Source organism: Dama dama, chromosome 21 (assembly GCF_033118175.1).
Source record: "Dama dama isolate Ldn47 chromosome 21, ASM3311817v1, whole genome shotgun sequence".
Classification (NCBI taxonomy): domain Eukaryota; kingdom Metazoa; phylum Chordata; class Mammalia; order Artiodactyla; family Cervidae; genus Dama; species Dama dama.
Genome location: NC_083701.1, coordinates 46,294,271 through 46,315,154, shown reverse-complemented (window position 1 = coordinate 46,315,154; position 20,884 = coordinate 46,294,271). Strand labels below are relative to the sequence as shown.

The following is a 20,884-nucleotide window of genomic DNA, read 5'->3' as shown; positions in this document are numbered from 1 at the left end:
TATTTATTTAGAAGCTGAGACTGCCCTCCTCCTGCCTGTCAAAAGGGTTTCAAAGCTGCCGCACCAGGAACTGTTTCAGATTACAGACTCCAGTGACTAACGACCCGTGTCCTCGCTTCAAAAGTGAAATCCCCAAATGGTCCTAGAAGAGAAGAGAAGTAAATCCTGACAGCTGCTTAGAGGGCATTTTAGAACTAAATCCCAGGAGAAATGTTTTTGGGTTCAGAGAGAGACCTCCCCACTCCCCAGTGAAGAAAAAGATAATGAAAAGAGAGGGGGGGAAATAGTAGCATACAGAAGGTCACTGTTTGCAGCTCACTCAGGTGTGCTCTGAAGACCAACCCGCTACATCAGCAATTAATAGTTGACCCTTGAGCTCCTCTACCTCCCAGAAAGCACAACAGAATCAGATATGGGAAGTACACACACACACACACACACACACTCACACACACACTCCATATGTTTCTACCTGCAGGAAACAAGTTTCTGTGGGTGAGAGAATGAGGCCAGGTGATATTTCAAACAGAGTGTAATTTTAGCAGGTCTATCAAGAACATTGATGTGGGAGGCTTGTTACTGTAATCCCAGAAGTCTTTTCATTTTTTCTCTGGAAAGTGTGAGACTAATTGCAATGGTGCTTTGCTTCCAAAACTGGACAGTGAGCTAAAGAGCAGCAGCCGCTGACACAACAACAACAACAACAACAGCCAAAGCTTTTATCCTGGCCACCATGGAGTTTCTGGAAAGAACTTACCTTGTGAATGACAAAGCCACCAAGATGTACGCCTTCACACTAGACAGGTAACAGACATCTGACTCTGCTTCACAATTTTCTGTGTCTTCAATATTCACAAAGTCCCTAGATCCTACTGCTTCAGAATTGGAGAGTTCTGCTTTTGCAACCCAGGGGCATTTTGCAAAATTTTATCAACTGTTGATTGACTTGTATAATTTATATTCTGAAAAGGTCATACTCTGTTTAGTTGATTTGATTCCTTACATATCCTGAGTGCATGAAGGATTCATCTTATTAGTATATTTTTATCTGTAGATTTTCTAAAAAATTGATATATACAGTCTAATGATTTTTACCTTTCTTTCCCTCAATTATTCCCACTTTTAAGATGGTAAACTTTAGTAAATTATATTTAGAAAGAATTAACATTTTTTTCAACTATGTGGCAAATTGTGGTTACACTGACCTTAATTGCTGTTTCCTTAATTATATAATATCACTATTAAATATTCACACCTAGAATAAATATAGCTGAGTTTAATGGTCTACCTGGCTCTAGTTCTTTTTATTATCTTCCACAGTGCCATGTGCAATGTAGTCATTCATTTCCCCCTTATTTAGCAATTATTGGTTGAACACATCTGGATATATAATGAAAGCAAAACATTCCTAGTCACAGATCTCTGTCTTCTTGAAAGTTTGAGTCTAATGTAGAATGTGTTTGAGAAATAGGCAATTACAAAATGGCATGTGTTTATTCTAGGAGCGTTCAGTAAGAATATCTCAAGGGAAGCTAGGTCTTTGCTGGACTTTGGGAGCCAGAGAAAGCTTTTCAGCAGTGATAGACGGAGAATTGAAAAAGAAAAAGGGGTTAGAGTGAAGTTAGGGAAATCCTACATAGGAGGTAGGGTTACAAAAGTTTTCGTGATTGAGGTATTTCCTGGTAAAGATAGAGGAAAATAAGAATGAGATTTTGGGGCGTTTGGGGAATTCAATCCAAGAGAAACGTACTCAGAATATATAGATAAACGAATGAGAACCTGAAAAAAATTTGTTAGGAGTGGAATTTAAGAGAATACATACCCATAATAGTATGTTTAATGTTTTTATGCATTTCATGAAGCCAAATTCCAAAGAGTAGTGGTGTTGGGTTTGATAGCATCAAATATTTGAGCAACTGCAAAGGGACTTTTCCTTAGGATATTTATAACTCTGCTTAAAAAATATACAACAAAGAATCTAGCACATTATATTGTAAGAATTATTTTTCTTGGAAAATAATATTAGATGGAATTTATTGAGATCATAAACAATAAAGCCTCATGTTAGGTCGGCAGAAATTTTAAACAACAAATTGTTAACACTATGGACACTATTAGTAGAGCATCTCTACATCATTGAATTAATAGTATTTCCCTTCTCATTAAAATAGACCATTTAGCTCTCTGTGATGCAAATAAAACAACTGTTTATGGTTATAGGGTCTCATTCACCTCATATATGGGTACAGTTTTCAGGATACAGTGATGATAAAAACTGTCAAGCTCATTTTTGTTTTCTTTTCAAATAAAAACAATAGAATCTATAGGACTCCTTGTTTTCACTGCCAAGGAAACGTTTAGCTGAAGTAGTATCAGTCCTCTAAGGGAAAGACACGTAACTCTCTGTTCTGATGGCCTGATTCTCCCAAGGGTAGAGCCTGGTGGGGGAACTAAGATCCCACAAGCCACATGGGTGCTGCCAACAACAACAACAAAGAAACCCCAAAACACTTGAACCTACATATATCATTTATCCTAATCCATCATTTTGCCACATAGGAAAGGGAATTGCAAAGAGAATAAACACCATTCTTAAGGCCGATGTCTGTTTGATTATAGCAGAGCTGGGATGTGGACTCACACCTCCCGTTTGTGAATTCTGTTCCCCTCCCCTCCCGCTCTCCTGCAGACACACTAAATACAAAGCAATAAAGTCCTGACGTACTGAGATTTGCTATAACTGAATAAACCTTGAAAACAGCATGCTAAATGAGAGGAGCCGGTCACAAAAACTACACGATGTACGGTTCTCTTCATAGAAAATATCCAGAATAGGCAATGTTATACAGACAGAAAGTAGACTAGTGGTTTCTTCAGGTAGTACTGTGCGTGAGGAGAATGGGGATTTACTGGGTATGGAATTTCTTTTCGGGGTGATGAAAATGTTCTAAACTAGATTGCAGTGATGGTAGTTTGAGTGTGTGTTAGTCACTCAGTCCAGTCTGACTTTTTGCAACCCCATGGATTGTAGCCTGCCAGTCTTCCCTGTCCATGGGATTCTCCAGACAAGAATACTGGGGTGGGTGCCCTTCCCTTCTCCAGGGGAACTTCCCAACCCAGGGATTGGATTGAACCTGGGTCTCCCACATTGTAGGCAGATTTTTTATCATCTGAACCACCAGGGAAGCTCTATTTGGATATCAGATTAGTTGCTCAGTCCTGTCTGACTCTTTGTGACCCCATGGACCGTAGCCCGCCAGGCTCCCCTGCCCATGGGGATTCTCTAGGCAAGAATACTGGAGAGGGTAGCCTTTCCCTTCTCCAGGGGATCTTCCCAACCCAGGGGTCAAACCCAGGTCTCCCGCATTGCAGGTGGATTCTTTACTGTCTGAGCCACCAGGAAAGCCCAAGGATCCTGGAGCAGGTAGCCTATCCCTTCTCCAGGGGATCTTCCCATCCCAGGAATCCAACTGGAGTCTCCTGCATTGCAGGCAGATTCTTTACTAACTGAGCCACCAGTGAAGCAGGCTATTTCGATCTAAATATACATATATATAAGGTTTCAGTGAGATGGGTGGAAAATTGTTTTGAGTGACTAGATTACTTATTTAAAACTAAACTTTGAAAACCAGTTACTCTCAATAGCTTGAAGTGCTTAGTTAAAATACAATTACATCTATGGTCTCTCAACTTTCCCATATACAACTCTTTTTAACCTTTCCTCTCCCAGGCACTGCCCATGATACCACACAGCCTCTGTACTGTTGGCTGGTTTGCCATGTCCCGCCTCTGCTAGGACATAAAGCTTCTTAGATCAAGAGCTTTGTTTGTATCAAGGACATGGTATCATTAGCACCTTTGATGGGGCAGATGTATGGTAGACATGCAATACATTTGTTGGATGGAGGAATACATGAAGTGGTGGAAATGCCATGGTGGGACCTAAGCTTTTATTTCCTCTCCCAACAGGACTAGTGATTTGAGGTTCTGGGGAAAAGTAATGTTAAAGTACAAAAACAAAGTGATTTTATGTAGTCAACGTATAAATAAGAGGTTAAAAAATTACCTCTTTGGCCAAAAATGTTGAACAATCTATTTGGCCAGCCCGATATTACCAGTTCCACTTCAAAGGTATAGAAACAAAAATGTTTAATCTCTAAAACCAAATGAAAATAAGACAAAAAATTAAAAAAAAAAAAAAAGATTCTCCAAGGTCACAAAATAAAGCTCCACTTTTTAATTCCTTTTTAAAGGGATGAACTCAAAGTTCTAGGCTACTGATGTCAATTTTCTAATATTTCGTTATTTTTCTTCTCTGTTTCTACCTCCCTCCTGCCCGCCTTTTTTTCCCCTCTTTGATACTACAGTAAATTTCTTTGCTCCACCCTATTGCTCCTGCTTTTCAAAGCCTCAGTCATATTTGAATGGGTGGGAATTCTGGCGATTTACTCTTTGACAGATTCACATTTCAGTTTTTTATATATTTTAGCATTTGCTTTCTAGAACCTATGTTTTAAAATTCTTAGAATTTGCATCACTTTCAGATTGAGGGCCTGTCCTACATGTAGAGACAGTTAGATCTCTTTGGTCTTATGAGGTGATGAGGAATATATTTTAACTTCTGTTTTTAACTTCTTTTGGAATTGTAGACCCTTTGGGGAGTTCAGTGAAGATGGTGGGCTCCTGCCTCTCCCCATAAAATACATACATATACATGTATGAACACACTGCATCCAATTTCAGTACCACTTTTGGATTTCTGGCTTAGTGCTTCAAGAAACAATCTCAGCTCTTGTCCTTGTCTAGGACAAGGTAGCAGGATTAAAAGTAAAACCTGGCCATGTTTTGTGCACTTTTCCTCTTGTGGCATTGCACACAGGCTGTGCCCCTGGTAGGAGTCCTGCACACTCTGCCTTCAAAAATGCTCCGAGGTAAGTTCACTCACCACCTGGTTTTCTCTGCCTACAAGGTTATGAAAAACAGAAAATGAAGTACACCAGTGGTCACAAGAATGATGCCAGAACATTCGGTGACCTGTCCCTCTCACACTGCCTTCTCAGCACAAAGGAAAAGGAAATCTCCAGCATGCTCTTCTATCAGCTCTCTGGCTCCTCTGAGTCAATGGCCATTTGTGACTAACATTACTATGCTATATGATTGCTAATTATCGGTGTGTATCACATTACAAAGGTGAAAATCTATAGATATAAGAACTATACGTGTCTTTTGCCAAATGGTTCTTATTCCAATTAGATTATTTAGAACTCTTCAAAATCCTGAGTGCTATTAACATCACCAGCAAAAACATTCTGAAGCCAATTTGTCAACATCCATGAAATTCCTTAAAAATGCAGATATTTTTTAACTCAGTAATTCTCCTTTCAGGATTACATTTTGAGGAAATAATAATATATTGAGTAAAGATGAAATTTAAGGATATGAATCACAGCAGAGTTTATACAAGCAAATAATTGGAAGAGTCAATTATTCAATTTTAGGAAATATTGTGATATAGCTATACTAAACATAATGTAGTCTATATTGAACTAATGATGTAGAATATTTAATAAATTGAGAAAATGTTAATAATATATACAGCTAAAAATTAGCTCCCAAAACTATCTTTGGTGGAATCCCTAGCCCACCCGCACTGAGTTGGCAGTCACATGACCTGGGTAGAGTTTACCCTACTCTCAGCTCTAAGAGTCAGTGGGGTTGGGTTTAGCCAGTCTTCTGGCTGTAACAAGGCCTAAGCCAGTTAGCCCATCCATAATCCTCTGGCCTTAAAGGCTGGCCAAATCAGCATGAACTCAGGACTCCTGTTTAGCAGTTGGGAGAATGAACACTCTTTCTCCCTGTATAAGAAAATACAACTACACAGTCCTGATTACCTTGGGCAACTATTCCACTTTATGATAAAAATTAGCCTGTGGTAAAAGAGTAGTAGAGAACTGCAGAGCAATGGCTCTGGAGCGTTGATAAATCAGGCCTGATGCCTCTAGATGTTTTCAGCTGCAAAACCAATAATTCCCATGTATTGATCTACTTAGCATGAGCTTTGTTTTCTGTACTTGTAATGAAAAACATTATCATTAATATTGTCTCTAGGAAAAAAGTAAATCACAAAAAACTCTGAAAAATTCTTAAAGAGATGGGAATACCAGACTACTTTATTTGTGTCCTGAGAAACTTCTCTGTGGGTCAAGAAGCAATAGTGAGAACTAGACATGGAACAACTGACTGGTTCAAAATTGGGAAAGGGGTACGTCAAGGCTGTATATTGTCATCCTGCTTATTTAACTTGTATGCAGAGTACATCATATGAAATGTCAGGCTGGATGAAATCAACACTTCTGGGAGAAATATCAACAACCTCAAGATATGCAGCTATTACCACTCTAATGGCAGAAAGTGAAGAGGAACGAAAGAGCCTCTTAATGAAGGTGAAAGAAGAGAGTGAAAAAGTTGGCTTGAAACTCAACATTCAAAAAACTAGGATCAAGGCATCCAGTCTCATCACTGCATGGAAAATAGAAGGAGAAAAGGTGGAAACAGTGACAGATTTTATTTTTTTGGGCTCCAAAATCACTGTGGGTGGTGACTGCAGCCATGAAATTAGAAGGTGCTTGCTCTTTGGAAGAAAAGCTATGAGTAATCTAGACATCATATTAAAAAGCAGAGACATCACTTTGCCAACAAAGGTCTGTATAGTCAAAGAAAGTGAAAGTGTGAGTCTCCGAGTTATGTCTGAATCTTTGCAACCCCATGGACTGCAGCCTGCCAGGCTCCTCTTTCCATGGAGTCATCCAGGCAAGAATACTGGAGTGGGCTACCATTTCCTTCTCCAGAGGATCTTCCCGAACTAGGGATCGAACCTGGGTCTCCTGTACTGTAGACAGATTCTTTACCATCTGAGCCACCAGGGAAGCCCTAGTGGGTTTAGTCAATGCTATGGTTTTTCCAGTAGTCATGTATGGATATGAGAGTTGGACCATAAAGAAGGCTGAGTGCTGAAGAATTGATGCTTTCAAATTGTGGTGCTGGAGAAGACTATTGAGAGGTCCCTTAAGAAGCTGCAAGATCAAACCAGTCAATCTTAAAGGAAATCAACCCTGAATGTTCACTGGAAGGACTGATACTGAAACTGAAGCTTCAATACTTTGGTCACCTGATGTGAAGAACTGACTCACTGGAAAAGACCCTGATGCTGGGAAAGATTGAAGGCAAAAGGAGAAGGGTGTGGCAGAGGATGAGATGGTTAGATAGCATCACTGACTCAATGGATATGAATTTGAGCAAACTCCAGGAGATAGTGGAGGACAGAGGAGCCTGGTGTGCTACAATCCATGGGGTCACAAAGTGATGGACACGACTTAGTGAGTGAACGACAACAACTAAGTAAAAAAAAAAAGTGCATTTATGTATTACAAAGCTAAACAAAAAACTATCAATAATATTTGTCTCTTGGAAGTATGTTTATTAGTGATTTTTCCCTCTGTTTTGTACCTTTCTGTAATTCCAGTTTTTCTATAATGAATATGTATGTTATTTTATTCAGAAAAAATATATAATGATAATTAGAGTTATAATCATAAATATCATTTAGGCCAAAACCATCAGATCTTTTTCTGGATGGTGATAAGACCAATGAAGTAACTCTTCAAGTGGAGGAAAATAATTTATTTCCATCTTTATGCCTTTCAAAGCCATGAATGCAAAGTTCTTCTAATAATCTATGTCTTCTAATAAGTTTATTAAAACTATAAGCCTGAGTAGTTCGAGATCAGTGCAGAGGTAAAATTTGGTTTTAAGCATACCGATGTTCAGATAGAGAGGCAATGTGGGCACAGTGAAAACAAGACTGAGCTTGGAATATCAGCTCTGCCATTTCCCAGCTATCTGACCTCAGGAAATCACTGAAAGTCTCTGAATCTTAGTTACTTCAGTAAGAAACTGTATTGTCTGTTTAGTTGTTCAGTTGTGCCTGACCTTTTGTGACCCCACAGACTATAACTGACAGGCTCCTCTCTGTGGCACTGGATTAATGTCATCCACAATCTCTGCATCTGTGAAATTCTGTATGTCTATAAATGGCTCCATATTTCTATGAATGCTTTATACTTGAACAGAACAAAAATGCACTGCCTCTTTTGGGAAGTCCAAGTAGGTTTAACTCTCACTGGGCTTCCCTAGTGGCTCAGTGGTAAAGAATCTGCTTGTCAAATGCAGGAGATGTGAGTTTGATACCTGGGTTGGGAAGATCCCCTGGAGAAGGAAATGGAAACCCACTCCAGTATTCTTGCCTGGAAAATCCCATGGAGAGAGAAGCCTGGTGGGCTACAGTCCACGGGGTTGCAAAGGAGTCTGACATGACTTAGCGGCTAAAGAACAACAACAACAAACTCTCATTACAACTTTGATAGATCGGTAGAGATTTCTGCAAAACTGTGTAAAGGGTCCATATGGACTCAGCAGGAAAAAATGCTATAACCTATTAACAATGTGACTGTTGGGAAGAAAGACAGTGATGGCATGCCACAGTGAGTATTTCCATCACCAGGCTGGCTCATACACACATTACTCATTAATAATAATAATCTCATCACTGCCCTTTTCTAAATTTATAGCAGTGTCCAAAATCTTTTCAGTGAAGTAACTGAGAAGGAAATGAATCAAAATGTATTTGCTTCCTTTCTCCTTTTTTAAAATCTCTTTTAAAAAATGAATTTATATTTGGCTGCACTGGGTCTTCCTTGCTGCCTGCATGCTTTCTTTCTCTAGTTGCAGCGATCAGGGGCTACTCTTTGTTGCAGGTGCATAGGCTTTTTTTTTTTTTTCATTGTGGTGGCTTCTACTGTTGCGGTGGGTTCTCTTGCTGCAGTGGGTTTTCTTGTTGCAGAGCATGGGCTTTAGGGTGCTTGGGCTCAGTCGTTGTGGCTTGCAAGCTTAGATGCCCCACTGCATGTGGAATCTTCCTGGACCAGGGATTAAATCTGTGTCCCCTGCATTGTTAGGCAGATTCTCAACCACTGGACCCCCAGGGAAGTCCCTCCTTTGCTATCTCTTAATCAGAGGTGTGGGTGTGTGTGCCTGCTTCGTCGCTCAGTCGTGCCTGACTCTTTGTGACCCTATGGACTATAGCCCACCATGCTCCTCTGTCCATAGGATTCTCCAGGCAAGAGTACTGGAGTGGGTTGCCATGGCCTCCTCCAGGGGATCTTCCTGAGCTGGGGATTGAACTTGAGTCTGCCTGCATCTCCTGCATTGCAAGCAGATTCTTTTACCCACTGAGCCACCTGGGAAGCCCTTTCAGGGGTAGTATAGACTAAATATGAGTTTACTTACATAAAAACGAAACTTTTTTGAAACTGAGAATTCAGAAGAAAATCTTTTGCTTGTTCCTTACACTGGATGTTTCGCCTAGAAGGAGCTGTGAATTCTAAGTTCCGAGCTAGTCAGCAAATGTCCTCGTAGCTGTTCTGAGAATTGGTAGGGCTGTCAGTGAGAAGTTTGTTTGCAACCATGTTCACTTCTTGCTTCTGTCAAACTCCTCCACAGCATGGAACTCCAGCAGAAACCCTTGAATAAAGATCAGTGTCCTGGAGAAAAGCCAGAGGAGCCGGAGTCAGGAGTCATTCATCACTGCCACCACAACTGCAAGGCCACAGAGGACAGGGCGCAGGAGCAAATCTATGCCAAGTGGAAGCTCTGCGCTGCTTCAGGAATATGCTTAGTTTTCATGATTGCAGAGATCGTGGGTGAGTATTTCTCAAAACGTCTCTGATTAAACAAACAAACAAACGAAACCACCACGACATTACAGGAGGGTTGTCTAAAGTCCTTCTTTTAAAAAAAAGACTGAATATTTTCTGTATACTTAAAGTAACAATATGCTCATTGTAGATAAGTTGGAAAATAGAAAGCAGCAAAATAATATTCGTCAAAATCCCACAATTGAATGATAATCTCCAATAACATTATGGAGTATTTTTGTACTGTATATTTTCTATTCATAGCTCACAACTTTTTAAAATATAACTGAGAGCATGCTGAATGCGTTTTGCCATGCCATCAAATATTCTTCAAAAAACATTTCTATGCCTGAGCAATATTCTATAATATGCTCTTGTGATTTTCATAACCATCTCTCCATTGTTAGAAATTTAAGGAGTTTTTTCCCTGCTTATGGACAATGATGCAATGAAAAATCTTGAACAAAACTCTGCCTACTTTTCTGGTTTATCCCTTCAAAGAGATTCCTGAAAGTGGAAATTGTTGGTTGAAGAATATGAATATTTTTATTACTTCTTTGTGCACATTGTCAAGCTGCTATCTAGAAAGCTTGAAACAGTTCCTGGGTCTGCCAGCTTTGCAGAATGACTCTCTCCAAATCGTTACTAGAATTTATTTCAATCTTTTAAAAATCTTTGCTAATGTATAGATGAATATGCTTTATTTTAATATGCATTCCTTTAATTGTTACTGTTAACATTATTTGCATGTTTATTAGTGATCTCTATTTCCCTCTGCTAATGTATTAGTGATTTGTATTTTGTCAGATAATTTGTAATTCTCTGTATTGATCTCTGGGAGCTCTTTATATATTAGGATATTTAACTTCTGTTACATTTGTTATAAGCACTATTCTAATTTGTCATTTACTTTTTAATTTTGGTTTAATTTTTGGTTTGACTTAGAGAAGCTTCAAATTTTATATAGGTAATTCTATCAAACATTTCATTTTGAACTGATTTGTTTTATTATACTACTCTTTCACTATTTTAGTGCTTAGTAAGCCTTTCCTATCTACTGAGAAGATAAATATCACTATGTTGTTCAATTTTTCACATTTAATTTTAAATCAATATGGAATTATATATGCTCTCAAGATTGAAAATTCTCTAACGAGCTAACAAAGATTTCAGCATCATTTATGGAATAGTTCATTATTTCCTCCATTGATTTTTCTCCATATTACTTTTTTCTTTTTTTAAATTTATTGTTAATTGGAGGATAATTACTGTACAACATGTTGGTTTCTGCTCTACAACAACATGAATCAGCCATAAGCAGACATATGTCACCTCCCTCTTGAACTTAACAGAGTTAGGTTCTAAGGTGTTTTATTGACCTGTGCTGCTAATCTGTCGGCAGTTAACTTATTTAATGCAGATTTACGTGTTGTAATGTCTGTTGTTCTTCCCTCATTATCCTTTAACAGAAAAAAAAATATAAAGCTGTTCATTCCTGTTTATTATTCTAATTGAACATGAAAATAATTTTGTTCAGCTTCCTTCAAAATTTAATTATGATTTCATTGTATATGAATTAATTTGGGAACACAAATCTTCTTAAAATACTCAGTTTTTCCTTCTAGGAATATAGTATGTTTCTCCATTTACCCCAATACTCTACATCTCTCTTCAAGGTTCTGTGGTTTTAGTTTGCTTGTTTAAAGACATGGACAATCTATTTCTTGCTAGGTTTATAGTAGTTTTGTGTGTTTGGTTTATTTTTTCCAGAGGTGAGTGGGGTCTCCCTTTTCTCATGTCCTGCTTTCTAGATTGTTACTTATTGTATTTCGGAAAGTTTTCATTTTGTATATTCACTTTGAATTCAATAATGTATTTGAACTATTGCCATTCTAAATGTAACTCAGTTAATTTTCCTTGTTCCTGTCATCCCTCCTCCCCATCCCAGGAGATAACCCTCTTTTGTGCAAAAAATTTTATTTCTCCTTGCTTTCAATAGTTATATCTCTTCTGTATGTTTCATATTTTTATCATGTTAAATAATATGTTAAATCAAGTCATATATTCAACTATTTAACTGTTAAGTGAAATATTTCCTGAGGGGCTAAGTACTTTTATTATGTTAACAAAGTATTCTTCTTGTCCTCCTAGTTTTTTAATGGTTAACAAATAGTCAAGGATGAGTATTGTCTTTTATGAAAACCTTTTCTTTTAAGTTCATTCTGTTTTTTAAAACGTTTGACCTATTGTCGATGTGCATTATATTAAGAGATCACCATGCATTTCTGACATTATGATGACAACAGCTAATATTTATTTATGCTTACTACGTGCTGGGAGCTGCGATGAGTGCTTTCCATGAATTACCTTACTTAACTCTGATGACATTCTTGAGAGGTAGGTCCTATTATAAATTGCAGTTTATAGACCATAAATCTGAAGCACAAAGAGTAAAGTTTTGACTTTAGTAACATATCTATCAGTGGCAGGCAGTTTGAATTCCAGAGCTCATGTTCTTAGGCTCCCATATGGTGCCTCTGAACTTGACCTTGGTGGACCATCGTCTCAATGCATTGCTCAATCTGAGTCACTGATATTTTTGTTAGGATTTTTATACCTTTTCTCGTCATTGAAATTTAATTATAGCTTTCTGTTTGGAACTACTTTTCTAGGTTTTTGAATCTGAGTTATGCCTATTGAAATGAAAAATTTAGTTTTAATAACTTCCTTTTTATATAAAAAAACTAAAAGTTTATATGGCATTGTAATTATTCTTTCTTTTTTAAGAACTCCCTAATAAATTTTCTGACTTCAGAGACATTCTTGAATATAATCTTTTGATATATTTTAGCTTCTTTCTCATTCATGGACATATTAAAAATTTCTACTTCTTGAGTAAATTTTGGTTATTTATAAATCTCTAAATTGATTCATCTCAGAAATTGTAAAATTTATTATCATACAATGGAACATGGTATCTCACATTGGTACTCTCTTTAATCCAGTTCCTTTCTCATTTTAATACTGTCTGTATATTTTCACTTCTTTTCTTTAATTTTAACTTGGTAGATGTCTATTTTATTGGTAAATATTTTTATTGAATATATTATTTTAATTTTCCTTCTGTTTTCTAATTCACAATCCTTGGCTTTAAAAATATTTTTCCTTTCTCTATGTTTCTTTTGTCAGAGCTTTAGTCTTATTGCATATTTTAATATCTTAAGTTATATTCTTATTTAATATATTTGTATTCTTTTTTATTAATAACAAAGCTATGTAGAGTTAAGAACAATCCAAAGGTTTTGGTATGCTATGTTATCTTATTTATAATTTTTTTACCAAAATAATTTAAAATAACATTATAAACCACTTATATAGTTTTTGCCATAAGCTACTAGTACTTTTGGGGCTTCCCTGATGGCTCAGATGGTAAAGAATCTGCCTGCAACGTGGGAGACCTGGGTTTTATCCCTGGGTTGGGAAGATCCCCTGTAGAAGGGAATGGCTACCCACTCCAGAATTCTTTCCTGGAGAATTCCATAAACAGAAGAGCCTAGCAGGCTACAGTCCAGGTAGTCACAAGGAGTTAGACATGACTGAGCAACTAACACTTTCATTTTTCATTACCACTCTTACCACTATTACTGGTTACATTCTCCTACTGATATTTTGGCTTCATTTTCTCTTTACTACCCCAAATGGGTGCTAAATTAATAATAATCTAACGCTAAAGGAGAATTTGCTATTTTTTTGTACTACAATAGCAAGCAATCAGAATTAATTTGCTTCTTCAAGCTATTGAGTCTTCTGACCTATACACATAGACTTTCGTAGCTTTTGAAAACTGGAAAACTTGAGGAGAGCTTATTGTTCAGTCACCCAGTTGTGTCTAACTCTTTGCGACCCCATGGACTACAGCACGCTATCTCCCAAAGTTTGACAAGTTTATGTCCGTTGCATTGGTGATGCCATCCAGTCATCTCATCCTCTGACACCCTCTTCTCCTTCTGTCCTCAATCTTTCCCAGCATCAGGGAAGACAGCCTAGGCCCTTAATAAAATTCAAGATGAATCCAGAGTTGGTAAATAACTTTCTAGTCAAATTAAAAAAAATTAATCCCATATAATTTCTAGAGCCAGGGTAAGTCTTTTGAATGAATGACTTAATAACTTGATAGAGCTGCCAAGAGGTTACTTTTAGCAGCTCCAATCTGGAAATCTCCCTCTGGAAATCCATTGATATCTATACTAGAGAGGCATTCTTTTTAATTAAGGAAATTCATGACATTGTGCACAATTTTCAATTGCTTTTACAAGAGATCAACAAAATGGAAAATCTAAAAAACAGAATCCATTTGAAACATGATATGAAAAAGTGATATTCTGGAAATTCATAACCTTCTAGATAAAGTACTGGTACAACCCCATCCCATACCATCTGAGCCACCGGGGAAGCCTGGTGTACCACAGTCCGTGGGGTTGCAAAGAGTTGGACATGACTTGGCGACTGAACACGCACCCACCACCCCCATGTGAACACACCTCGGCAGGATGCATGAAGTGGCTTGTTTTCTCCACAACTGTCTTCTATTGCTTTGCCCTGAAATCACGTGGATGCTGAGAACTGACACATAATCTCCCCAGGTGATGTCTAATTAATATTCTGGAATGAGATGGTCTCTCACTCACAAAGCTCAGTTTACTCTTTGTACCTTTCCATATGCCCTGTCACTTTGATTCTAAAATGACATATTTTTAGAGGGGAAATGAGACGCTTCTCACTTGGAGAAAGCAAATCAATCTCCTCCTTTCCTTCTCATTTCTAATAATTAGTCTCTGAGTTCAAATCTGGCTTCAGAGTCAGAAGAAAGTGATGTTGTCAGTAAAGGAATTCAATGGATACTGACAGAAAATCATTTGGAATTTGAATTGTATTGATACTGAGCTAATTTTCCTAAAACATTGCTCTCTTTGTGTTAATTCTGTCTTCAAAATTCTCCAGTGGCTCACCTTTGCCATTTCAGTCCTTCACAACCTTTTCCCCATCACAGCAAGCACAGGAAATTTTACCGAGCACAGAGATAAACTGACAAGCATACTTGCAGCAGAAAAAGGCTGATTCAGGGGCCTTCCCTGTGTTAAGCTCTACTCGGCTGCCCCAGGTGAAAAGAGATCAACACATTGGAAAACTCTGGCATCCTGGACAAAGTGAAAACTTCTACTTTGGGTTTCAAGTTATTCCACCATCTGGCTGCCAAACTGACTATCAATCTTTTACTTTTACTACTTCCCTATATGACGTTTCTTCTGTTTCAGCTATTTATTCATTCTATGCAAAATAATCACTGTACTTTAAGGTCTCTGTAACCTTTGCTTATGCCTTTTGATTTATATGGAAAAGCCTTCTCATTCTCTCTACTCGTCAAAACCCTGACCATCATTCAAGACCTCAACCCACAGCTAACCTCCTTTCTAAAACCATTTTTGACCAAGTCAGAGAAAGCAAGTAGTGTTATCAGATGACTTTCGGGAATCTGGAAGGTCCTCCTGCAGGATGTGGGGTCTGAACAAAGCCCTGAAGGATGAGTAGGAATTGAAAGGTGGCGAAGAGGGAGAGGAGAAGGGCCTTTCACATTCAGGGGCTTGCATGTGGCCCAGGAGATCATAAACATCAGCTTCACCTGGGAAGATTTTAAGTGGGTAGGTCAGCATCAGGACAAGAAATCTGTATTCTTACAAAGCAAGTCAAGTGATTCTGATGTGTAGCGATATTTGGGTGCCACTGTTTGCAGTGGCCTGGAATTACCTGTCCAATAAGGTTTTCTCATAGTTATTGTCTTGGTGGCAGCTCTGGTCCTTCTGGCCCAAGCACTTCAAGTTCACAGGCACAGTGGGATGTAAGATGCCAAGCTGGATAAATCAGGGTCTCCGGGTCTTTATACAAGGAGATTTGGAAAAAAGCTCTCTCGTTTTCCTTTAAAATACTATGCTGAAATGATATAAACTCAGAGACCTACTTTTCCTTTTTTTTTTTTTTTTTGCTGAAGAGGAGAAAGTTTGTCTTCAGCAGAAAAATAAAAAACAAAAATCGGAGCCAGAGCAGAGCCCCAATAGGATTTTTTGACCCTTACAATTAGGCTATACCTGATCCAATCCCAGCCAGATTTATTCTGTTATTTGAGCCAATAAATGACCACTTTGCTGTTTAAAGAAGTTTGTGTTGGGTGTTTACGACTTAACAACTGAGAGAACCTGAGGCAGTGGTACAGGGTACAACATGGTTAGTGGAGAATGAAACTAGAATGGTGGTTGAGGGTTCCAGAAAGCTGTGTGGCCTGGCTGAGGAATCTGGGTTTACTCTGTAGGCCTTGGGGAGTAACTGACATTTAGAACAGAAGAGAACAGGTCATTGAGCTATGTTTAGAGAAAGAACTGGCCACAGGGTACAGAGCAGATAGGAAGAAGGAATTAAAGAAGGCTGCAAGCATCAGTGTATCCACTGTGAATGGGTCTCTGAACCTACTGGATTGGAATACTTTCTGATTGCTCATGAAAGGTCCTAATTGTAGAAAGGCCATTAAGCAGAGTTACACCGCATATGTAAATATGCATCCGTATTTAAGAAGACACACATACAGACACAGAGAACCCACAGAAGTAAGCTCAAGTATGGCCATTTCTGGACGAAAACGAGAGTGGCCAGGGAAAGGCATCCTGAGGGAGGACTGTTAAGAGTTAAGCAAGGATGGAGGAAGCACTAGCTTGCTGGACAGGAATACAGCGCTGGCAGCAGGCTGGGGAAGATGGTAAGTATCTCAGAGGGAGAAAAAATTCTCTCTTAGTAAGAGAAAGCCAAACCTGGGAGGTGTGACAACCACAAGCTTGATTAATAAGGGTACTTGTTTTGTACTAGAGCCAGAGTGTCTCCGTGGCTTAGGTTACTTATATTTCTTGAGGTTCCTGGTACCAAAAATTTAAGAAAATGTGCCAAAGCAAACTGTGATGTGTTTGAAATACTTTTAAAATAATGACATCATGAATTTTTGACATAACATTATATACAGCATAATAATGCTACTCATAAAACAAACACTTTTTAAAATATGACTTAACAACATATACTGGGAGTTGTCTAGTACTAGGACACAAGACTACAATTGTCAGATGAACACCGAGTTCTCTCAGTCCTGTCAGCATTTCTCTGCTCTTCACGAAAAACATCATGAGTGCTTGACACCAACTCTCCAGATCTGAGGTGAACGTGAGACCCAGGCCCAACATCTCCCCTGCTTGTCTATGGTCATCTCCACCTGCCAGGCCCCAGAAGAGTCTGTTTCCAGGAGTCAGTCCTTAGCACCTCTCCTACATTGTCCTCAGTGCCTTGCTTTCTACATTGTGTCAAGTACTCCAGGAATATGACAGTTGCTGCATCACTCTATGCCTTTGGCTATTCCTGCTGTGTCTTAACCTCCAGCTTCTCCTCGCTCCGAGTCATCATCCCTATCACTGGCAAAGATCTCCTCTTAAATAAAGACCTGAGCATGACATAACCTTGCCTCAAATCATAAAAAGATCCCTCTCTCCCACAGGATAACATTCAAGTCCTTTAGCATGAGGTGTGACACCTTACAAAGAGCCCAAGCCACCCTTCCCGTCTCATTGCCCATTATTCCTCCAACACGCCACCCCTCTTGTTGTTGTTGTTCAGCTGCTAGGTCCGGTCTGACTCTTTGCGACCACATAGAGGGCTCCTCTGCCCTCCACTATCTCCTGAAGCTTGCTCAAATTCATGTCCATTGAGTCAGTGATGCCATCCAACCATCTCATCCTTTACCACCTGCTTCTCCCTTTGCCTTCAGTCTTTCCCACCATCAGGGTCTTTTCCAATGAGTCGGCTCTTCACAACAGGTGGCCAAAGTACTGGAGCTTCAGCTTCAGCATCAGTCCTTCCAATGAATATTCAGAGTTGATTTCCTTTAAGATTGACTGGTTTGATCTCCTTGCAGTCTCTCAAGGGACCTCTCAAGAGTCTTCTCCAGTACAACAATCGGAAAGCATCAATTCTTCAGCCCTTAGCCTTCTTCATGGTCCAACTCTCACATCTGTACGTGACTACTGGAGAAACCATAGCTTTGACCGTACGGACCTTTGTCGGCAAAGGTTCACCCCCTTTTACTTTTCAACGAAGGTGCCCTGATCTTTCATTGCTCTTTGCTTTTGTTCCTGCTCTTATCTCTTCCTGAGAAACACTTCCTTTCTAGTTAATTCTTACTCATCCCTTCTGTGGAAAGTTCTTCAGGGCTCCCAGTGACAGTGGCTTTCTGATCCCTTTGCTCAAGTTGCCTGTCTTCTGGACAGTGAGCATCAAACAATGAGATCACTGCAGAGAGGGCCTGGGCTTCGTTTCACTTTGTCTTTGTACACCCTACCCCTGCACTGTGCATAGTAAGGGCTCCATACACCCTGGCTGGATGATTCAATTAATCATCAATAATATCCGCACCTTTCAGAAGCAAATGCAAACTCAGCCAAGATGACCTCTTAAACACAATTTACTCCATAAGATTCAGCATGAGGGCCCATGGTTTTCTGGACTGTTCTTATAAGAAGCTCAGATGGTTATAAAACGGTTCTCAGTTCCCGGGTCTCCATACAAACGTGCTTCTTCCAAAGTAAGTCCTTTTTCTTTCCCAGGTGCCTCCTGACTCAGCTGAGTCTGTGGAAGAACTCCTATAAGATGTCATTTCCTTGACTGAAGCTACGACTTTAGCCCAGTATACAGAGTCATCACCATCACTCATTGCTAAGATTGTGGCACGCTGCTTATCTGCATGTAGTCATTCCTCTGGGTAGAAATAATGCATTATTAACACAGCTTTATTATCAGGCCCAAGTTTGGCAGACAGAGCAACATTAGAGGATAATTGGAAGGACAGCTGATTTGTTAGCAAAATGTTGCTTTTTGGCTAATGAATCATTCCGATTTTTGCCCTGACAGCTCAGTAACAAGCTTGAAGACGATTTTGCTTCAGACCATTAAACTTTGACAAACCAGTTATTAACTACAGCTAGAGCCAGCAATCTGTGGGGATTACTGCAATTATGAACCTTATATGTAATTTTTTAAAATCATTAGTTGAGACAAGGTGAGTCTGATGATGGAGGGGCTGATGACTGACAGACTCCGTCACTTTGCAATACACAAGGCGATAAACAGCTTCTGGGAGGACTAATTCATCAGCAGAAGCGCTTTGCTGGGAAGATGGAACAAGAGCAATAAAGGTTATTGCACTCAAACAACAAGCCCTGTTTGAGAAAAGACAAGGCTGTCCTTTGACTTCTGTTTTAGAGGTTGGAGGTCTTTCCTCAACTGAGAACTAAATGAAAGTGCAGGGAACAAACCAAATAGAGAGACAACATGACAGGTCTCCTATGGTCTGGGTTCTCTTCCTATGCTTTACTGGATTGTTGCTGCATTCAAGACGATCATACCAAGTGAAGCAAGTCAGAGAAAGTAAAATATCATATGATATTATTTACACATGGAATCTTAAAAAATGACACAAACAAACTTATTTATTTACAAAACAGAAATAGTCTTGCAGACACAGAAAATAAACTTATGGCTACCAAGGGGGAAGGTGTGTGCATTAGTTGCTCAGTCATGTCTGACTCCTTGCGATGCCATGGGCTGTAGCCTGCCAAACTCCTCTGTCCATGGGATTTTCCAGGCAAGAATACTGGAGTGGGTTGCCATTTCCTTTTCCAGGGGATCTTCCTGACCCAGGGATCGAACCCGGGTCTCTTGTGTTGCAGGCAGACGCTTTCCTGTCTGAGCTACCAGGGAAGCCGAGGGAAGGTAGGGGGGAGATAAATTAGGAGTTTGGGATTAAGATAAACTACTATATACAGGACAGATGATCAATAAGGACCTACTGTATGGCACAGGGAACTCTACTCAATATTCTATAATAACCTATATGGGAAAAGAATCTGAAAAGAATAGGTATATGTATATGAACAACCAAGTCATTTTGTTGTACACCCGAAACTAACATAACATTGTAAATCAACTATGTTCCAATATAGAATAAACATTTTAAAAAAGAATCTCATTAGAAGGTGCCTGTCCTTTCTTCCTATTCCTCTCCAATATTCATTACAGTTATTTTAAGCCCAGGTGATTAAGATAAATTAATGGAGCAGAAGGAAGTAGTGAAGACTATGGTAAAATTACACATCAAACAACAGCACATCAGTGGGCCAGACTGTGTCATCTGGTTTATAGACAAAGTCCAGGTCCTCAGTCTGGAGACCCTTTCAATGCAGCCTGCACCTCTCCAGTCTCATCCTTTTATACTTCCCTTTTTGAATCCTTATGCCCAAATCTAGCTGGAATATTCTTCAAATGTGCCCCACTTTCTAATCTCTGTATCTTAGCTCTCCCAGGAATGGCCTCTCTTATGCAATTCATTTCTACATATTCAAATTCTACTCACCCTCTCAATCTCAGTTTCCTCACTTGTCAAAACAGGGAAAAGATGTAGATTATATCCAAGTTAAGACCCCTTCTCATCTTCATTTCTGTGAGTCTGAGGCATTTTCACCAAACTGTGGTTAGTACACATACGATCTGGTGGCACCATGGGGCCCTAACCCCATATCCTGTTCTGTATCCCCTAGGTGGGCACATTGCTGGGAGTCTTGCTGTCATCACGGATGCTGCCCATCTCTTAATTGACCTGACCAGTTTCCTGCTCAGTCGCTTCTCCCTGTGGTTGTCATCAAAACCCCCCTCCAAGAGGCTAACCTTTGGATGGCACCGAGCAGGTATAGTTCATCAACTGGGCATCGATGCAGAGTAATGCTGCAGAGTCAAATCAAGGACCAAAATGGAAGGGATGAAGCCAAGCTTTGTTTGAAAATCCCTTACAGGCACATCTCCGGTGCAGAGAGTGAAATAGATGTGTATAACGGACTGTGTGCTCTCAATGCTAATTCCACTAGCAGCCAGATCAACGGCGGTTACCCCGACTCCGACAGGACAACAGGAACACATGCATGATTTTAACAGCCACCTCAGCCCAAGGATCTCAGTGTGTGGTAACAGCCATGATGTTACTCATTAAATGA

At 39.3% G+C, this 20,884-nt stretch overlaps 1 protein-coding gene across 1 annotated transcript in view; it reads left to right on the top strand.

Annotated features, from left to right (window-relative positions):
* Window positions 1–733: 733 nt before the first annotated feature.
* The window catches only part of SLC30A8 (solute carrier family 30 member 8), a 36,277-nt gene continuing 16,126 nt past the window's right edge, over window positions 734–20,884 (top strand). Inside the window, exons 1-3 of the mRNA XM_061122842.1 lie at window positions 734–804; window positions 9,559–9,758; window positions 20,435–20,581. Coding sequence (XP_060978825.1) covers window positions 734–804; window positions 9,559–9,758; window positions 20,435–20,581 — 418 coding nt within the window. The remainder of the gene's footprint in view (window positions 805–9,558; window positions 9,759–20,434; window positions 20,582–20,884) is intronic.